The 21,551-nt window shown below is 42.0% G+C and overlaps 1 protein-coding gene and 1 pseudogene across 1 annotated transcript; both read right to left on the bottom strand.

Moving 5' to 3' along the window:
- Window positions 1-2,409: 2,409 nt before the first annotated feature.
- On the bottom strand, window positions 2,410-2,988 carry LOC139002400 (ferritin light chain pseudogene; annotated as a pseudogene).
- Window positions 2,989-11,686: 8,698 nt separating this feature from the next.
- Window positions 11,687-18,887, bottom strand: L1TD1 (LINE1 type transposase domain containing 1). The gene is made up of 3 exons (XM_070403714.1): window positions 18,856-18,887; window positions 15,404-16,415; window positions 11,687-13,093 (listed from the first exon to the last, which is right to left on the bottom strand). Exons 1-3 carry the CDS (start codon window positions 18,885-18,887, stop codon window positions 11,687-11,689), a joined length of 2,451 nt encoding a protein of 816 aa, XP_070259815.1.
- Between the last annotated feature and the right edge of the window lie 2,664 nt (window positions 18,888-21,551).

Below are 21,551 nucleotides of genomic sequence, written 5' to 3'. Positions count from 1 at the left end.
CACCAGGCTGGATTTGCCTAGAAACTATTGGGAATGGGAGGTGGGGGGATTACTAAAGTTTAATGAGGGCCTACAAGGCATTTTAAATGTATCACTTCATGGGAAAGCTCAGCAAATTCAAAATCTTTCTAAATTGAATAGTTTCATTACCAGAGGAGAGACCTCTGTGTTTTTTTGTTTGTTTGTGTTATTAGGGTTCTTACATTTCTTTTTTTTTTTTAAATATATTTTTATTGATTTCAGAGAGGACGGGAGAGGAATAGAGATATAGAAACATCAATGATGAGAGAATCATCTATTGGCTGCCTCCTGCACCCCCACCACTGGGGATCGAGCCACAACCGGGGCATGTGCCCTTGACCAGAATCGAACCTAGGACCCCTCAGTCCTCAGGCCAACGCTCTATCCACTGAGCCAAACTGGCTACGACAAGAGACCTCTGTTTAAAGGAAATTTGTAGTAAACCCCAGAAATGAAGGAAACGGTCCCTGTTTTTGTTTCATCTAGTGGAGCTCTCTTTGACAAAATCTGTTCTCCCAAAAAAAGCATCAGTCAATATTTTCCCCTGAATACATGTTACCCAGGTCAGTAATTTGACTTCCCAGTCACAACAACAACAACAACAATTCTCTAATATTTTGTTTGTTAATTGTGAATAAAATGAAAAGATCTGAAAGTATGAAGAGCCCATTCGTTCCAGAACCTACCATTCTGCTCTGTAACACCCATTTTGTACTGGGAATGAGGAAGCCCCCTAGCAAGAGGAGTCTTCACAGGCGTTCTCCTCTCCTCACCTTTTTCCCACTCTTCCACGGCATGCAGCTTTGCCCTGGTGATTCCCGGTAGCCCCTGGCTTCTACTCTGCCCTCCCTGGTCTCCTCCAGATTTCTACCGCAGGCTCCTGTCTTTGAATTCCTTTAAAAGGTTTCATCCTCAACTCTTCTTTTCTTCCCTCCTCTCCCTTAGAAGTCTCAGGACTTCTATGATTACTTCCTTCCAAACCACTTCATCTCTGCCCTGACCCTCGGGAGCTCCATCCATCCCACCTGACTGAGTACTGATCATGCAGGAGAACCTGATGTTCTGCCCTGTTTACAGCACCTGCCTGACCCCTTCTGAGCTCGGGCGTCCACCCTACACAAAACCCATCAGGGCTCCCCACTGCCTACAGAAACTCTCTGATCTCTAGCCTTGGGTTTAAGATCCAGTGTGTTCTGGCTTCCAGATAGCCACCATTTGCCATGCCCTCCAGCTAGACAACACCTCTGTTCTTCCCTGCCCTCTGAGAACTGCTCATGTTTCTTCTGCTATCCTGATATTTTCTGCATGTTTAGGTCTCACTTGGGGTCTGTTTATTCTTCACCCAGTGTTCTCTATCCCTTTGGGCTTAGGGTAAGTAAGTAAATCCCGGAAGGCCATCCCCAGGGCGTGTGATACCCTACTAGGTCAACAGATGAAGCATATTCACTTCCTCAGAGAAAAATCTAGTTCTATTACCTGCCGTTATAGAAAAAAATACAAGAATACTCACTTAATTTCAAGAAGTTAGAAAAACAACATAATAAACCCAGAGAAAGCCGAATAAGGGAAACAATAAATTCAAAATCAGATGTCAATATTAAGAAAATGAATTTATAGATCTAAATGCTGGATCACTGAACACATGGGTATCAGTAACTAGCCTTAAAGAAGAAAAAAAGGAGGAAGCACAAAAACACAAAATTAGGATAAAGGGAAAATTAGGATAAAGAGGAAATATAAATAGGTGCACAACTATTATACCACTATAATACACTTGAGAACCCAAATAAAATTGATTATCTGTAAATAGATATTACCACTTCTATCGCCATGATTTTCTAAACAAACTTCTCTTGTATATAGTTTAAAAAATATATTTTAAAATACATGTCACAAAGGCAAGAAAAGGGGACTCCATAACAGGTACAGATGCAGGATGTAGGGGCTGGGGCTAAAATGCCCACAGGCTTGGCCTTTAATGAGGAGTGGAATTGGAGCCAGGATCAAGCTGTCCACAAATGGAAATTGGAATGTCTTTCCACTAGTCCAAGTTCCTAAGTAGAAGGCAGACTTAGTCCTCCCAAACAGGAACCATGAAATCGGAATCCTGAGCCTGTATTCTCAGAGTAGCAAAATCCAAGCCAATCCACTAACATAATTATCTAGAAACAGAGAACCCCAAATAGGACATGAGCAGAAGCGACCCAACAGAGTTGCCCCAAATGGAGACCTCCACAAGCTGAGTCACAGGAGGAGAAATTCTCTCTCTCTCTCTTTCTTTCTCTCTCTCTTTTTGCTACAAATATCTTCATTGTTTCCATTTGGTCCAATACATGGGAGAGGGCTTCAGGGTGGTTAAAAGAATGGCTAGTAGTTTTGGGGAGAGGCTCAGGCAAGAGACACCAGGGGAATGCAGAGGGGCCCTTCAAAAGCCCCTGGGATCCAAAGGTCATGCTTGAGGGTGAGCCTTTCAAAGAGATACTTGCCCAGCCCAGCTGAGGGGCCCGCCAGCCTGCAGATGTAAGTCAGGTAGTTGCCCATCTTCTTGAAGAGTGTCACCTGTTCATCCAGGAAGTGGTTCTCCCGGAAGTCACAGGGATGGGGGTCTGCAAGAGTAGAACCCAGGGCCTGCAGCTCCACAAGGGCCTGGGTCAGGTTCCTCTGCAAGGCCAGGGCGGCTTCCATGGCGTTCTGAGTCCCACCCGACTCACCTTGGGAAGGCTCAGCACGTCCTGGAAGAGAATGCGGCCACCGCGCTGGTTTTGCAACTTGAAGAGACACTCAGCGCCCTTGTGCTTCTTCTCTGCCAACTCTCAGAAGAAGCGGCCCCTGCCCTCCAGAGCCACATCATTATGGTCTGTAGTTGATACAGACGCCCAAAGAAAGGTAGGTGTGGGAGGCTCGCAGAGGCAGGTTGACTGCAGACTCCACCTCAGTGAAATAATTCTGACGAATTTGGGAGCTCATTGTTGTTCAGCAATAAGGAGTTAAGGTAGAAAAACAAAACGGTGTGTTGGCTGGTCCCGGAGGTGGTTCTGAAGGTGGTGACTGGATAAGAGACTGGAGAGTGGCCGGAGGCTGGAAGAAGGGGGGCCCCTCGGTCTGTTCTGTCCAAACACTTTTGAAGCAGGAGACAGATTCAGGACTGCAGAGGGCACTATCAGGAGAAATCTCTTGAGCAAGAATTATACCACATAAGTTCAGTGCCTTTTAAGTACAATCTACATACTTAAATGGGAGAACTCATTCCTGAAGAAGTAAAGTTACTAGAACAATCTAAAAGAGAGATTAAGCCCGGTTTGGCTGAGTGGATAGAGTGTTGGCCTGCAGACTGAAAGGTCCCAGATTCAATTCTGGTCAAGGGCACATACCCAGGTTGTGGGCTCAATCCCCAGTAGGGGGCGTGCAGGAGGCAGCCGATCTATGATTCTCTTTCATCATTGATGCCTCTCTCTCTTTCTCTCTCTTTTCCTCTCCCTTCCTCTCTGAAATCAATAAAAATATATTTAAAAAATAAAATAAAAGAGAGATTAAAATAAATACACTCTGAATAAAGAAAGAATAGCACTGTTAAGCCTAACTAGAAATTGATGCTTTACCAGCATGACTACCAGCCAATAAGCTTCCCGGCCTTGGCCACTTGTTCTGCCAGAATCTGTTCTCCCCAAATAACCTAGCTGAGGTTCCCGTGTACCCAGCACCTACTCCCCCTGCCCACTTGATGCAGTTTCCCCTTTAGGAACCTTGGATATCAAGGCGCCACAGTCCACACCAACAGCATTGCCTAAATATGAAATTCTAGTAGAAGGGGTTGAGGAGGGGCCTCAATCCATTCCTACCAGAAGAGTCTTATTTCCTTAGGCCACCCTGCCAGTTCAACCAGGGCTCAGCATAGGAAAGGGATATTGGGAAGGGGCAGCAGCCTTAATGGAGACAGAAAAAGGTTTGTCTCCCTTCAATGGTGACTTGCTTCTGCATTTTCCTATTCTAAATTTTCAACTCAGCCATCTCTTACATTTTGTACATAAATCCAAACATGACTCAGTATGCAGAATAATTTGTATATATTGAGTGTATTTGATTTGGGTACACATTTCCAAGTACCAGGAACTGGGAAGACATAAACTTAATGTTCTAGAAAAACAGCTATATAATAAAGAGCCAGGGTCGAAACGACTATTACAACCAAAGGCTCAACTAGACCGTAAGTCAGTGCTGGGATGCCTGGCAACCCAGCACTGACTGGGGCCACTGCTGGCGCCCAGACCCAGCACTGACTGCCTTGGGCAGTGGTCAGCAAACTGAGGCTTGGCAAACCGTGGCTCGCAAGCCACATGCGGCTCTTTGGCCCCTTGAGTGTGGTTCTTCCACAAAATACCGACTTCTGTGCATGGGCCACGAAGTTTCAATCGCACTGTAGGTGCGCGTCCGCACGTGATACTTTGTGGAAGAGCCACACTCAAGGGGCCAAAGAGCCGAATGTGGCTCGTGAGCCGTGGTTTGCCGACCATGGGCCTAGGGGTCTGCAGAGCAGGCCTGGAGAGAGGCCTGTAGAGAGAGAGGCAGGGTCTGATCCATAGCTTCTGTGGCAGCCATTGATCAGAACTTGCCTCTCTTTCTCTCCCAGCCTGGCCAACAGCCACGCCTCCATTTCTCTCCAGGCCTCCACCAGGGCTGCTCATCAGCCCTGCCTTTTTGATCAGGCCCATTGAGAGACCCAGAGATGCTGACTGGCCTAGAAACTGGCCAATCAGAACTAAACCTGGAAGAAAAAAAAAAGAACCCAATCTGGGTCAATTGTGAGGAGTCAATGGCTGCCTAGAAGGCGGAGCTTTTGACACTGACTGGCATAGAAACTGACCAATCAGAACCAAATTGGCCTGCAGAGGAGGGCAGTTGGGGGTAAGATCAGGCCAGCAGGGGAGGGCATTGGGGGCTCGATCAGGCTGGTAAGGGAGAGCAGTTAGGGGCGATTTGGCAGGCAGGCAGAGAGGTTAGGGGCAATCAGGCAGGCAGAGAGGTTAGGGGCGATCAGGCAGGCAGGCAGAGAGGTTAGGGGCGATCAGGCAGGCAGAGGCAGTTAGGGGCTATCAGGCAAGCAGGCAGAGGGGTTGGGGGCAATCAGGCAAGCAGGCAGGTGAGTGGTTAGGAGCCAGTGGTCCCCGATTGTGAGAGGGGTGTCTGACCACCAGTTTAGGCCTGATCCCTGTGGGGGTCCCCAATTGGAGTGGGTGCAGGCTGGGCTGAGGGAACCCCCCCTCCATGCACGAATTTCATGCACTGGGCCTCTAGTACAATAATAAACCTATTGCCGAAGAGCTAAGAGTCTACCTTTCAAAATTAAGAATGAGGTGTTATTATACATTGACTTGGGGTTATTATCCACAGCTCTGCTCCCAGGATGGGACAATGAACCAGCTGTGTAAGATGAGCTCAAGCCATTGTGCCAAAGCACTTTCTAATCCCTTATAACTTAGGGCCAGGCAAAGCCCACCTCCATTTCAACTGTACTGTCCTTTTTAAAAAATATATATTTTTAAAATATATTTTTTGTTGATTTTCAGAGAGAAAGAAATAGAAACATCAATGATGAGAGAGAATCATTGACTGGCTGCCTCTTGCCAGGGGCTGAGCCCACAACCCAGGCAAGTGCCCTGACCGTGAATCGAACCATCATCTTCTGGTTCATAGGTCAACCACTGAGCCACATCAGCCAGCCTGAACTGGGTTCTTTCTGCTAGAAAATAGTCTCACTGTTTTGATTCAAGCCCCAGATGGGCAACACCCTTTGATATGATTATGCATTCATGCTGGCTGGGTTTGAGTTAATTTTAAAATTTGTTTTGGCTGCCTCTTGAGCAAATATAATTTTTTAAAATTAAAATTTACCTAATTAGAAAATAAATTTGCCCGGCTGGTGTGGCTCAGTGGTTGAGTGTTTACCTATGAACCAGGAGGTCACGGTTCAATTCCTGGTCAGAGCACATGCCCAGGTTGCCAGCTAGGTCCCCGGTGTGGGGCATGTAGGAGGCAGCCATTCAATGATTGTCTCTCATCATTGATGTCTCTATCTCTCCTTCTCCCTTCCTCTCTGAAATAAAAATATATTTTTTAAAAAAGATAAATTCTTGGATGGCAGAGAATATGACATAACTCTTTCTTCCCAGCAGAGCCCTATCCTAGTCTGTAGAGAACTATTGCCAGGCAGCCATGCCTAAATGTAGAGTCATTGGAAAACATGAATGGATAATGATGAATTTCCCTAAAGGGCTATACGCTTTCCGCTTCTGGTACAGCTGGCTCTGCTAGGAACACAGAGTCTGAGTCTGGGGCAGAGGTGAGAGGGGCTCTGGGGCTAGCGAGGGCAGAACCACACCCCAATCTCCGGGGGCACAGCCAGGACCTTGCTTTTGAGATGCACACTTTTTGCATCAGGTTGTTGCTGTGTTAATTTCTTGACAATTTGCAGCAGAATTCAGAATTTTTCAAACAATGGATTCAGGAGCATGGTGAAGTTGTGTTCTCAGGCACAATTTAATTTTGTGTTTTAATTTGGAGAGGATGAGAGAAAAGCTTAATATAAGTATCTTCTAGGCTTCCCAGTTGATTTGAAGAGAGAAATGTCCTTGGGAAATAATGTCTTCAGGAAACTTGACTTGGGTGGGTAAGCATACGATATACAGACAACATATTATAGAATTGTACACCTATATAACTGGGGTTAACCAATGTCACCCAGTAAATTCAATAAACATAAAAGTAAAAAGTCCTCCCAAAGATGGGCAGAATTCAAAAGAGCCTGTTCATGACTGAGTAGGACTATAATCACACTGTGAGGAACTATTAAGTTCCAGAAAAAAATAACATCATGAACACAATTATATTAATGTTTTTAATTTCATTGGTTTTGCAGCTTTGTTTGCAATTGTTATAAGACTGTTTCCATTTTATATTTGTATAAGAGCTTTAAGCCCAAGGAATTTAAAAATATACAAAGCTTGGCTGGCATAAATAACGTTATAATAAAAATTCTTTTAAAAAAATATATTTTATTGATTTTTTACAGAAAGGAAGGGAGAGGGATAGAGAGTTAGAAACATCGATGAGAAACATCTATCAGCTGCCTCCTGTACACCCCCTACTGGGTATGTGTCTGCAACCCAGGTACATGCCCTTGACCAGAATCAAACCTGGGACCCTTGAGTCCACAGGCCGACGCTCTATCCACTGAGCCAAACTGGTTAGGGCATAAGAAAAATTTTTATAACAATCTTTTTCTTTAAAAAAAGTCAGGCAGACCTGCAAGATCTTGGAGTAGGCAGGCATCCTGCTGCTGGACCTTGAGACACCTCATTGGCTTTAGCATACAAGTCCAAGTAGGCATCTGGCCTGGCTCACCTGTGCACCCCACCGAATAGGGTCAGACCTATTCATTTGTGCACCTGGAGACCACCACTCCCAAGGCCTTTTCCCTTTGAGCCTGTCCTGATGCAGCCAAGGTGGTGGGCTGCCAATGGTCATCTCCTCAGGGGCAACTGAAAGTTTTATATCTGCCGAAGCCGGTTTGGCTCAGTGGATAGAACGTCGGCCTGCGGACTGAAAGGTCCCAGGTTCGATTCCGGTCGAGGGCATGTACCTGGGTTGCGGGCACATCCCCAGTGGGAGGTGTGCAAGAGGCAGCTGATCGATGTTTCTCTCTCATCGATGTTTCTAACTCTCTATCTCTCTCCCTTCCTCTCTGTAAAAAGTCAATAAAATATATTTAAAAAAAAAAAAAAAAGAAAGTTTTATATCTAAAAACATCTGGCTGCCCTTGCTGGGTAGCTCAGTTAGAGTGTCATCTCAACACACTGAGGTTTTGGGTTTGATCCCCAGTCAGTAAACATACAGGCATCAACCAATGAATGCCTAAATAAGTGGAACAAATCAATGTTTCTCCTCTTTCTCAAATCAATAAAAGAAAAACAACAGCAACAAACAAAAACAAACAAATAGCATTTGGTTGGCATCCCCACTGTCCTATGGAGTAAGAAGACCCAAAAACGTTGCCTGTCTCTCAAACAAATCTTGTTTAGATAGTGTGTTAGAAGGGAGAGAAAGACAGCTGCCAATCATGTTGATGGGACAGGCCCACTTTTACCAGATGAACTGTACTTGCATATTTCAAATGTTTTAGAAAATCATTCACCCATTGGGGGGAAAACAGAAGAAATCATGAAGGCAGGCAAGGAATTTCCAGGGATGCTCAATTTCTATCTTATTGTATTCGCATGAATATTCAAAGTATAAACACATTTAGTCTAAAACTTGTGGAGTCAAGTCATGCTGCTTAGTTAGATGTTGGTCTATTTGAAGTATTTCTGGTGAATACTGAGGGTTGTCTAGACATAGACAACTTCAACTTTGTGCCTGTAGAAGTTCCAGTACAGTGCTTATTTTAAAGGTATTACTGAGCACTCTTGCTTATATTCTCTCAACCTTACAGTATGGCACAACTATAAAGCATTCATGATCTCGGTACTGAACAGGAAAATTTCAGCAGAGTGTCTACTACGATATTGTTTTATTATTTCAAAAGCTTAAATAAAATGTCCTACTCTCATTGTTCTTCTGTCTGGTATAATAGCAATTCCCATGGTGTGCTAGGGAGGGTGAAGGAATTACTTAGACTTTCTGCAGGAATTAAAGGTGGTGCCATCACTAAGGGGTGAATAGTGATAATGTATTTTTTTCCCCTTTTCTGTGTTTTTAGCTCTGGTGGCTAAAAAATAATTCTCTCTAAAACCAAAAAGAAGAGAAACAGAGGCGGACACGCAATACCTAATCAAACCTGAGAAACACTGGGCAGGAACCCTATTCGCCAGTTCAATGTCCCAAGATTTCTGTATTTCCAGAATTAAAGCTGATATATTCTGTGGATTTGAAATTGTGGACCAAAATATTCTTTTATCCTTCTCTTTACCTTGGCAGCTATAGCAGATCTATAAAGCTCAAAAGGCTTTCTTGAATTTGGAAACCATCCGTTTGAGCTAAGAAGTTGGGCCTTTGCTTTCAAAGTGGAAATCTTAAAAGAAAGGACTGCATGAAGAATCCTGCCAGATGGAGAGATCTCTCCGAATGCCTTACATGTAGGTGGGTAGCTCTTTGGGCAGGAAACGGACTTGCTCAAGAGACTTTGGGAAAGGCAATGGGTAGACTTGAGTCCACTCAACTGACCCATTAGGGAATCGATCCTACATGAGACCCTGGAGATACTTGTCAAAGTATCTTGTAGTACCTTACATTGTGAAAATAGAGTACAGGAAGTCACCCCAACGAAGTAGAGGCCCATCTGACAGTGCAGGGCTCTTTGATGATGTGATCCTCATTATAAATACTCTGAAGACTACCTCTGTTCAGTCTCATTTCACACCCTGGTGAGATAGTTTTGTGGGGTTTTTTACATTTTGTTTTGGACTTCACATTCTCCCCAGGTTAGAGATCACATTATCCAAGGCCCAAGGATGAAAAAAGTGTCTAGGGGCTGAGATAGGAAGTGTGTACCCATGTTGGTCCCCTCCAAGAGCGACGACACGGGACATCCCGGGGTGGATATCCTCAGACTTCAGTCTCCTTGAAAGCAAACCCCCAAAGAAACAGAAACCACAAACTTTGAATCCTACACTTTGAACCTTTCAAACCCCATTGTTTTTGGTGAAATAGCTACTAATAACTTAATTGTCAACAGCCTAACCTAAGATTTGGCTGTGGGAGAACATCTATTTTCTGAGGAAAGCCATTTCCCCTTAGAGACGAATCACTTTCTGTACTTATCAACCTTCTGCCTGGTGTCCTGTGTTCCCCTTCATCCCGCATCTGCCCCTCAGGAATATTTTAGTATAAAAGCTCCGTAGACCCAAACTTAGTCCCATCATAACTATTTCTAGTTGAGTAGGAAATAGAGACTCTGGGCAACTCAGCCTTCACCATGTGGGCCTCTGGGTACAATCTAAGGATAAGGGAACGCAGTTGTCAAATAAAGGGGTTTTATGGAGTGACCCCAGGTGATCGGATCCTAAATTCCTAACTGGGCAGGTCATGATGAGTGCTCATATCCAGGCCCACTAACTGATCTAAGGTTTGAAGCCAGCTGTCCATTGTTCTTGTGCATCTAGGCTGGAATCTTTGAAATACCAGAATGCCCCTCCACAGGGGGCATAAAGACTCAAGAGCACATCCTCTTACAAAAATAGAGAACTAGCACTTAGGGGCCAGGTACAAACAGGTGGCAGGGAGCATGAGGGAGTTCCTTGTGGGACCAACAGTTGTCTTGAGTGTGGTTACATAAATCTACACACGAGGTAAAATTGCATAGAACTTTATACACATGTGGGTACATACTGGCCTTAGTGAAGCCTGCATTCTTGTATAGGAGGCTCAATAGGACCCAAAGATATTCTCCCATTGAGCCTCTGGAGGGTTTTGCAGATACCGTGATTTCAGTCCAGCGATAAGCTTTTGTATTTCTGGCTCCCATAACTTTTAAGGCATCAAGTTTGTGGTAACTTGTTATAGTGGCCACGTAAACCTAAAATGTGAGTAAATACCGATGTCCTGGTTCTTATACTGTTCTCTAGTCTTACGTAAGATGTTGCTAGGGGAAGCAGGGTAAAGGGTATGTGGGGCTGTTGTATTTTTGCAACTTCTTGTTAAATATTTCACAAGGGCAAAAAAGTAAAGAGAGGGGTAAAATCTTCAAGCCACGCAGAGCAAAGCAATGGAGAGAAGAGAAAGATAATGTGGTGGGTAGTTTTCTGACCCACCCACCTCCAACCCGAATGAAAATGGCCTTCTCTGGTTCTCACTCCATCTGCAAAAGTGAAAATGGCAATCAGCCTTGTTCTGCCTCTGAAGGGCAGGAAGCAGGATGTCCCATCTACTGAGGACTCTTATGTTAGGCACAAATATCACCTCAGAACATTTACAGAAAGCTTGTAAGGAATTAACTAGTTAGAGTAAGAAGCCCGAGGCTCTAGAGAAATTAGTAATTTCCCTGGAGCCACACAGAATTAAAAGCTCAAAGCCAGATCTGCTGAGGCCAGGGAATTTAAAAGAACCACTTTGTGGCAGGTCCTTGAAGACCAGAGTTAGGATTGAGCTGAGAGAGGAGAGCCCAGTTTCAACTGCTGGAGAGAGGATACATTTATTTATTTAGGTAAACTGAATATACGGAATGAGCCCTTGTAACAAAAGCCATGAAACAGTTATATCACCTTCTCCTTAATTTCTTCGCGTGAAAAAATTCATAGTATTTATCAATAATTAAAACTGAGAAAGAGCTAATATCTAGCATCAGGGAAGAGATTCAATCTCACCATAGAATGGATTTATGCAATAAAATGTAAAAATATTTAAACCAGAATATTTAATAAGCAAATACATATTGAAAGGAAGATAGTTTAATTAAGACTTAAGATTCACATTATGATAAATGACAATTTTAATATAGCCTTTAAATTTATCAACATCTAGGTACTATTGGTAATCTTTCTTTCCCCTCATCCCCAAGTATACTGTTAGCTGTCCATTTTGTTGGATAAAATTGTGGCATTTTATTTTTGTTTTCCTTCATTTTGGGTGTGGGAAAATATATATATATTGTATTCTTTACATTGACCCTGGGTTGCTAAAATATATTCTCCAGTGATTCTTTCAAAGAGGGTATGCAAGAAATAAACTTTCTGAATTCTTCAATATAAAAAAATACCTTTGTTTTACCCTCAAAATCAAATGCCAATTTGGCTGGATATAAGATTCTAGGTTTAAAGCCTTTAGCCTCCAGACCTCTTATGATACTGCCCCATTGACTTCTAGCATCCAGAGTATCCAATGATAAGTCTGCAGTCATTCTGATTCTTATTCCTCTGTAGGTTACCTGTTTTTTCTCTCTGGAAGCAGCTATGATTTTTTCTCTATCACTGCAACTCCCAAATTTCACCAAGATGTGTCTAGGAGTGGTTCTCTTTTTATCAATTTTACTGGGTATTCGAAAGGCACTGACAATGTCCAGACTTGACCTTTTCTTTAGCTCTGCAAAGTTTTCTTCAATTATTTCCTTAACTATTTCCTCTGCTCCATTCTCTTTATTATCTTTTTCTGGAATTCCTATCAAACGGATGTTTGAGCTTCTGGATCTATCCTCTACCTCTCTTATTCTTTCTTTAATTATTATCTGTTTGGCCATTTGCCTTGTATCCTTAGAGAACTCTTCAATTCGATCTTCTAGATAATTTACTTTCTCTTTAAGTATGTCTATTCTAACACTCAGTGTAGATAGCTTTTTATTTCCAGGATGGTAATTTTTAATATCTCTAATCTCCTCTTGTATCTCTCTGAGTGAATTAATTACACTTCTCCTAAAGTTCTCTTCTGTTTCTTGTAGTAAGTCTGTTTCCTTAGATGTTAGCTTACATTTCACCAATTTTTTCTTCTCAGAATCTGAAGCCAAATCAGTACAGGAAAGTTCTTTTTCCTCGATCTGGGAGGTAGTCTCTTCTACCTCCGAGTCCTCTCCTTCTGGCCATGGTGAGTACCGTTCGCTTTCCCACTCGGAGCTTTCTCCCTCCTGTAGCTCATAACATTCTGTCCCTTCAGTTAAAATACTATCCAACTCCTCACTTTCAGCTCCACGTGCCAGGCTATGATAGTGAAAGTTCTGTTTGTCACATAATTCTGAGGCCGTTTCTTCCTCCAGTCCTGAAGACTCTCCCCCTTGCTTCAACTCTGAAACCTCTTCCTCCTCCCCTAGCTCTGAGGTCTCTCCTTCCTCCAACTCAGAAGCCTCTTGCTTCAGCCCTGAAGTCTCTTCTCCCTCCTCCAAATCTAAAGCCTCTTTTTCTTCCTCTTCTAGCTCCCAGGCCTCTTCCTCCTCCAGGGCTTCTTTGTCCTTAGACTCTGAAGCCTCCTCCTCGTGAGTCTCTAAGCTTTTCACTTCCTCTGTCTCAGCAACCTTTACCTCTTTAATAAACAGAAAGCTCAGGCCATCACTGGTTGCTGCCACAGCTTCATACTTTGAGGCGATTAGAGTTTTGTTCTGAAAGTTAAAAAAAAAATTTGTTAAATCATGTGTATCTTCTTTTAAGGCAGTAAAACCTTTCACTCTGCAAATTAAATGTGACTGCTATTTGACAATTAGCAAATACCTAGAATATTATTTAAATGATTTGTTCTTAAAGGCTTGGATCCCCACACAAGTCATTTCTACTGTGATCATCCATCACACCTGCAATAACCTGTGTAGTACTTGCAACAGATTTCCGTGGGGTAGTGTATACTGTATTCCTTCTATAGTCCTAACCCTTAGTGCTTCAATAATGACTTGTGTTAGTGAATGGCTGGTTATATTTAGGGAGGATAAAGGGACTTTGTTATCTAACTTTAGAAAGATTAAAAACAATTACAACAACAACAAAAATCCACATTTACCTTTCTCCTCCCAAACAAGCAAATTTAAAGTTTTAAAAAGATCCCACTTGCAGTTCAAACTCTAGCCATATTAATGACAAGAAAAACATGTTTTGGTTAGGAGTACAGGGTCAATTCATTTTGGATTTGTTCAAATCCAGTCTCCACATTTGTTACCAGTATCTGTTTTCCCTCTAAAACAGGATCTGACCATAGCACTACTTTTGTCTGTTGTGAGGGTTACGAAAGGCAACTTAGGTGCTGAGCTTCAGGCAAGTCTGCAATGTAATGTGGGCTCAACATTTCTTACAACACTCTTCTTGTCCCTGAGTTTTTCACTCACTGCTGTCTACTGTAGCGGTTCTCAACCTGTGGGTCGCGACCCCTTTGGGGGGGTTGAACAACCCTTTCACAGGGGTCACCTAAGACCATCGGAAAACACATATATAATTACATAGTTTTTGTGATTAATCACTATGCTTTAATTATGTCCAATTTGTAACAATGAAAATAAATCCTGCATATCAGATATTTACATTATGATTCATAACAGTAGCAAAATTACAGTTATGAAGTAGCATCGAAAATAATTTTATGGTTGGGAGTCACCACAACATGAGGAACTGTATTAAAGGGTTGCGGCATTAGGAAGGTTGAGAACCACTGGTCTACTGTGAAATAATGTCCCATTTGTGGCTGGTTGATTCCTATTTGGTCAATATTCCCATCTCCAGAACAGGTTAGGTTCCTTCTGTTTATATTTCCGGGGCACAGCTAATATCTGAGATTAAATGTTTATTCTTAAGTATTTAATGTTTACTCTTAAATTTGTGGATCTAAATGTATTTTCAAATTCTAGACTTTCATTTTGCACAGAGATTGTACTTGAAAATGTTGGGAGGGCAGGGGAAGTAGGTGTTCTTTTGAGAACATGTCAAAAATATTGGCTTGCCTTAGCCAGTTTGGCTCAGTGGATAGAGTATCAGCCTGCAGACTGAAGGATCCTGGGTTCAATTCCAGTCAAGGGCATATGCCCTGGTTGACTGGGTTGTGGGCTTGATCCCCAGGAGGGGGCATGAAGGAGGCAGATGATCAAAGATTCCCTGTCATCATTGGTGTTTCTATCTCTCTCCCTCTCCCTTTCTCTCTGAAATTAATAAAAAAATATATCTAAAAAATATATTGGCTTAATAATATAGACCTCAAACAAATAAAGATATTCTATGCTCATGAACTGCAAGAATTAATATTGTTAAAATGTAATACAACCCAGAGGAATCTACTAATTCAATGCAATTTCTATCAAAACTCCAATGGCATTTTTCATGGACATGCAATCCTAAACTTTGCATGAAACCACACACACATCTCATATATACAAAGCAAATCTTGAGAAAAAGAACAACATACTCTAATATGCTGTAAGAAAAGAAAACCTTTATACATTGGAATGGATAAAAGTTAGATATTAACATTAATGAACAACCAGACGGGTTTTAATAAAAAAGTTCTATATGCATTTCTGATTGCGAATAAAGAAAACTTAGACTACTTAACACATTAAAAATTGAACCTAGCCCAGCCAGCTTGCCTCAATGGTTGAGCACTGACCTATAAACCAGGAAGCCAAGGTTCAATTCCTAGTCAGGGCACATGCCCAGGTTGCAGGCTCGACCCTTTAGTAGGGGGTTTGCAGGAGGCAGCCAATAAATGGTTCTCTCTCATCATTGATGTTTCTGTCTCTCTCCTCCCATCCTTTCTGAATTCAATAAAAATATATTTAGAAAAACGAAAATGAAAAAAAAATGGAACCTAATTACTTAACTTCCAACACCACCAATGTAATCATTACTTTTAACACCATGCTCTCACTTTTAACAATTTCTTAAAAATTGCTTGGAAGACCAACTAAATAAGCTCTACAGGTTTGTATGCTTACCATTTTTTCTTGAATCCCATATCTTCTTCCTCCTTTCTTCTCATTTTCATTTTCTGGGAGAGCCCCTTTCAGTAATTCTTTCATAAAAGATTTTTGGCTGATAAATTTCCTGAGGCTTTGCATGTCTGAAAAAGTCCTGATTTCACCATCACATTTAAACGCTAACTTAACTTGGCATAAAATTTTTGGTTCAAAATCATTTTCCCTCAGAATATTGAAGACATTACTCCATTGCTTACTAATGTCCAGTGTTGCTGATGAAAAGTCTGCTGCCAATGTTAGTATTGCTCCATCTTCTTTAGAGGCGTTTAGAACTTTCTCTTTATTTTTGAAGTTCTGAGGGATGTTTTCCTCTCTCATTTCTTTGACCAATACATCCTCTTGATGCTCTTGACCCTCATCCTCTCCTGTAACTTCTATATGAATGTTGGAATTTCTACTTGTGTCATCTGTATTACCTATGGCTTCTTCTATATTTTCTATAACTTTGTGATTCTGAGAATCATCCAGGGACAATTCCCTACCTTGGTTAGTATTGTAGTCTTCACTTTGGTCTAATTTGCTACTGAGTTTAACTATTTTACTTCTTTTAAAAGTCAAATTTTCAATATCCTCAATATAGTTTTCTCCTTCTATTTTCTCTACCAATCCTGTTTTTATCGATGTGGTATCTTTTATTTGTTGCCACTCTTTTCTGGTACTGGGGTTCTTTGGATTTTTCAGTTCAAGCATTGTACTTTTTACTCCTAAAATTTCCTTTAGTTCATTTTTAAGAGATTCCCTTAACTCTAAAACCATTAAGTCCATATTTTCCATCAAGACTTTAAACTTATTCATAATAACTGTTGACATGTCTTTGTATTTTAAATCCAATAACTGAACCATCTCAGTTTCTATCAACTGAATCATTTCCATGTGGAAGCTGCTTTCTAGTTTCTTTGCAAGTGTAGGAATTTCTGATTGTACACTGTACATGGTGAATATGTTATCAAGACTGGATTGTCTTCGTTTCCTGAAAAGTAATTTTGTTCTTGCACACCTGCTGGATTTCCCCTAAAATCTTTTTACAAAATCATCTGAAATATAAAAAAAATAAAGAATTACTTACTGAAAAATTCTTTAACATTGAAATTCCATGCAAGTTAAGACCTGAATGTACTAAATCATCCAAACAGTAGCTAAACAGAAACTGATTGGTTCTCCATACCATTAACTTTCTGTTAGTATTAAATAGATTAATTACAAGAACATATTTTTTAAAAGTGCAGTATACCAAATTTTGAAAATCTAAGGTGATTTGGATGGAATCTTACATAAATGAAACCCCCTTTTTGATTGAAGAGATTCACATTAACACTTTTTTTTCAAAACCAGCTGTCAAGTCAATTCGTATTATTTTCTATGGTGCAAATATTTAGACACTAGAAGCCGGGTGCATGAAATTCGTGTGTGTGTTGGTTGGTCGCTCAGCCCCAGACTGCAAAAGAGCCCTCAGATGATGTCCGACTGCCACAGAGGCAGGAGAGACTCCTGCCACTGCTGCTGCACTTGCCAGCAGTGAGCCCAGATCCTGGCTGAGTGACTGACCACCAGGGGGGCAGCTTCTGTGTTGAGCATCTTCCCCCTGGTGGCCAGTGCATGTCATAGTGACTGGTTGATCCGCCATTTGGTTGATTTACATATTATCCTTTTATTATACAGGATATCCTGAAGGAAGTAGAATTAAATCCCATGCCTCCTCCCACTTAACACAGGCCCTATTTTTGCTTGAGGAAGCTCTTAGTTCATTTTTGCATTTCATCATTCCACTATACTGCAGAAGTGCCGAACCTTTAACAGGTTAAGCACCCAGCCTGTTTTGTCTTCTGGACGAAAAGTATCCTGTCAGTCACCAGTGACTGATATGGCGCTTAATGTGTTAGAGAGAGAGACCACCCCCATTCCTTGATGAGAAGTGGGAAAGCACACTGCACTCTTTGGACAATACCTGGGATACCAGTTCCCAAACCTCCCTCTGCAAAGCCTCAAAGAAAATAAAGTTTTACCAATTGAGTTTACTGCTGAAGTACTAACAATTATGCCACCTGCTGATTCATCATAGTTGTCAAGACCCAAAATGCTTGAACTTGCATATTTAAAAAGAAAAACTACACCTCTTTATGAGGATTCAGCGACATATAGGAAGGAAACTAGGGTAAATAACAGAAACTGTAGCTGTTATTAAAAGGCACATAATGTTTACAGACAAACTTCCCAGACTTGAGTCATCTGACATATTCTTAAAAAAGCCAGTTTTATAAAAACTAGAGGCCCAGTGCACAGATTCGTGCCCTGATGGGGGAGGGGGAGGGGCGCATTGCCTGTGAGGATTGGCCCACTGTGGGAGTGCCACGCATCCCAGTCAGCCAAGTGGCTGTGGAACTGCCCTCTGAGCAGCTGCTCCTGCTGTGGGTCAGCCGAGCAGTGCTCTCACTGTGGGAGTGCACTGACCACCAGGGGGAAGCTCCTGCCTTGAGTGCCTGCCCCCTGGTGGTCAGTGCACATCATAGCAACTGGTCAACCAGTCATTCTGGTTGTTCTGCCATTTGGTCGATGAGCTTCTATATATATAGATGTGACTGAGGAAGAACTAAGATGGCGGCATAGCTAAATGCTGGTACTCGCAGGTTCCCACAACCACAATATTACAACTAAAATACAGAACAACCACCATTCAGAACTACCTGAAAGCTGGTTGAATGGAAGCCCTACAACTAGAGAAGTAACAAAAAAAGCTGAAACTGGTAGGAGGGGCGGAGGTGCAGAATGGGCTGGCACAATACCCACATGTGCCATTTTTTTAACTGGAAGACTGTCTCTGTGGAGGCCATCAGTGAGGAGCAAGGGGTCCCAGCCCCACACCAATCTCCCAGCTCAGTGTTCCAGAACTGGAAAAGAGAAGTCCCTGCAACTCAGGCTATAAAAACCAGTGGGGATTGTGGCTGCATGACATGGAGGTGGCTAGAGATAAAGGTATTCCATTAAAAGGGCTGGTACACAAATTTACTTGGACTCCCAACACCAGGTGGCTTTGGAGGACCCCAACACATACAGGGAGGTAATGGATTGGCTGGTATTGGAGCAGGAACTCAGGGGCAGCTTTCTCCCAGACAGGGGTCATTGTTCCTATGCTGGACCTCCTGTCATAGAGCTGATTGGCAGCCACATCTGACCTGGATGGAGCATTAGCCTGAAGCACACTGTTTCCTCCATCCTGGAGAACCCGCCCCACCCAAACTGTTTACAACAGCTTTTCCATATAAATGGCCTGTCCTGACTCAGGCTCCAGATTTTGCTAAAATCTCTCAAACAAGCTACAGCTGGTTACAGCATGCCACCAGTGGGGTCTATCAATAAAAGGCCCAAGACCTGGCACTAGCACCTGCCTGCCTTGCTTCACAACTGGGACTCACCTGGGCACCTCTAAACCCAATACAAAAAGCATCACTTTGCAGATCCCTCTGTAGCTCCTGCAGGGTGGCCCCAGGCAGTGGCCGACTTTGCACCTCTGTGTAGGAACCACAGCCAGTACACCCAATGAACAGCTTCAGGCCATAGCAGATTACAACTCTACCCATTCCCAAGCAACACACTAAAGAGGCAGACTCAGTGAGTACTAAAGCCCCACTGAAGCAAGTTCTGCTTCAGAGGGGTGTTTCCTGCACAGCAGGTCTCCCACTGTAGTTGCAGCTGGTCCTTATAGCCAATTGGCCTGGAGGTCAATTCCTCTCAGTGAGGCCTACAGTAATTAAGTCTCACCTACAACAAGACTGTGCACACAGCCCACAAAGAGGCAAACCTAGAGTGCCCATCTCAGGGCAACAAATACATATCTATGAACAATTGAATCTAAAAATCAAAATAAATGAATAAGAAATCTAATGATCAAAATTAACTAGGGAGGCTGAGCCACTGGGCCATACAGGACATCTACTACACAAAAGCCACTCTACCAAGTCCAGCAGACATAGCAACTCTACCTAATATATAGAAACAAACAGGTAAGCAGCCACAAAGAAACATATCACAAGTGAAAGAAATGGAAGCAAGCCAACTATTGAATATAGAGTTCAAAACCATGGTTATACTCAAGGATCTTCATGAGACTTTCAAGGATCTTAGTGAGAATGTCAAAGACAAAAAAGGACCAGTCAGAAATTAAGCATACACTAACTGAAATAAAGAACAATTTACAGGGATTCAATAGTAAAGGATTCTGAGAATCAAGTCAACGATTTGGAATACGAGGAAGCAAAAAACACCCAATCAAAAGAGCAAAAGGTAGTAAGAATCCAAAATATGAAAATAGTGTAAGGAGTCTCTGGGACAACTTAAAGTGTACTAATATTTGCATTATGGGGTGCCAGAAAAAGATGAGAGAGCAAGATACTAAAAACCTATTTGAAGAAATAATGACAGAAAACTTCCCCTACCTGGTGAAAGAAAGACAAATCCAGGAAGCCCAGAAAGTCCCAAACAAGAGGAACCCAAGGAGGCCCACACCAAGACACACTGTAATTAAAACACAAGGGTTAAAGACAAAGAGAGAATCTTAAAAATCTTAAAAGCAGCAAGTGAAAAGCAATTAATTACCTATAAGGGAGAATCATATGACTGTCAGCTGATTTCTCAATAGAAGAGTGGCAAGAAATAGTCAAAGTGATGAATAGTAAGGACCTACAACCAAGATTGCTCTACCCAGCATAACTCTCATTTAGTATTGAGGGGCAGATAAAGAGCTTCACAAACAAGAAAAAGCTAAAGGGAGTTCATCACCACCAAACTAGTAGTACGTGAAATGTTGAAGGGTATTCTTTAGAAGAGGAAGAAGATATAAAAAATATGAACAATAAAATGGCAACAAATACATATCTATGAACAATTGAATCTAAAAATCAAAATAAATGAACAAGAAATCTAATGATCAAAATTAACTGGTGAATAACATAGAATCAGAGGCCTGGAAACATAGAATAGACTGATGAATCTCAGAGAGAAGGCAGGGGCAGGAAGAGACTAATCAAAGATCTTACCTATGAACACAGACAAGATGGTGAAGATCTGGGGAGATGCAGGAACTGGGTGGAGGGGGACAATGGGAGGGGACATGTGTAATGCTCTCAACAATAGAATAAAAAAAGAAAGAAATGAGGTATCAAGCCTTAAAATATGGAGGACCCTAAAATGCATACTAAATGAAAGAAGCCAATCAATGGAAAAAATATCCCCAGGCAAGGGATAATCCTATATAACAAAAGCCTAATATGCTAAGTGTCTGGTCATCCATTCAACCAATCAAAGTATAATATGCTAATGATATGCTAAGGCCGCTCAACAGCTCACTATGTTGTGCACTGACCGCTAGGGGGCAGACGCTTCAATGGGTAGGTGAGCTTACTGCTGGGGTCCGAGCAATCAGGACTGAGTGAGACACGCCCTGGAGCCCTCCCGCAGTCCCTCCCCAGCCCTGATCGTGCACCAATGGGGTCCATCAGCCTGGCCTGCACCCTCTCACAATTCAGGACCCCTCGGGGAATGTTGGAGAACCTGTTTCAGCCCTATCCTGCAGGCCTGAAAGTTTTAAACCAAGGGACCCTACTGGTGCAAGAATTCATGCACTGAGCCTCTAATAATAATAAAACTCACCAATCACAAAACAAAAGAAATTTGTAAAGACAATGTCAAAAATAACTACTTGTGATACACAGTGTAAGTAGTGCTTTGAAAGGGACTTATGGACTTAAAATATTTAAAAGGTTGAAAGGATAAAAATCGAGTTAAATTGCTACATATAAAATAATAAAATGGACCCCAAAATGTGAAAATACTAAACTAAACCTTTGGGACAATTGATCGAACTATTGAGAAAGGGTATAAATAAATAACACTATATGAACAAAAAAGGATACAGGTACAGATAAAGTATAGTTCAAAAACAGGAGCATTATTAAACTTTCCCAAATAAATTAAAAGTTGAGAAACAACTTTTGTTGTAATATTACCCAAACTCTTCCAGAGATCAGCACAAAGGGAATATTTTAATACTCTACAAGGCCAGATTAACTCCAATAACAAATCAGAGGAAAATGAGTTTTTCCTCAAAACTCAA

This window comes from Myotis yumanensis, unplaced genomic scaffold, assembly GCF_028538775.1.
Source record: "Myotis yumanensis isolate MYYU_CA2020_CCGP unplaced genomic scaffold, mMyoYum1.0.hap1 SCAF_2, whole genome shotgun sequence".
NCBI lineage: Eukaryota > Metazoa > Chordata > Mammalia > Chiroptera > Vespertilionidae > Myotis > Myotis yumanensis.
The sequence above is the reverse complement of the archived record's forward strand: the minus strand, read 5'-3'. Positions and strand labels throughout refer to the sequence as shown.

Coding starts and splice junctions, on each gene's coding strand:
- L1TD1 (XM_070403714.1), bottom strand. CDS start 18,887: ATGCTTTTTGTATTGGGTTTAGAGGTGCCCAG. Junction 16,416..18,855: donor TTGGGTTTAGAGGTGCCCAG/GTGAGTCCCAGT, acceptor ATTACTTTTCAG/GAAACGAAGACAATCCAGTC. Junction 13,094..15,403: donor ATGGGATTCAAGAAAAAATG/GTAAGCATACAA, acceptor TTTAACTTTCAG/AACAAAACTCTAATCGCCTC.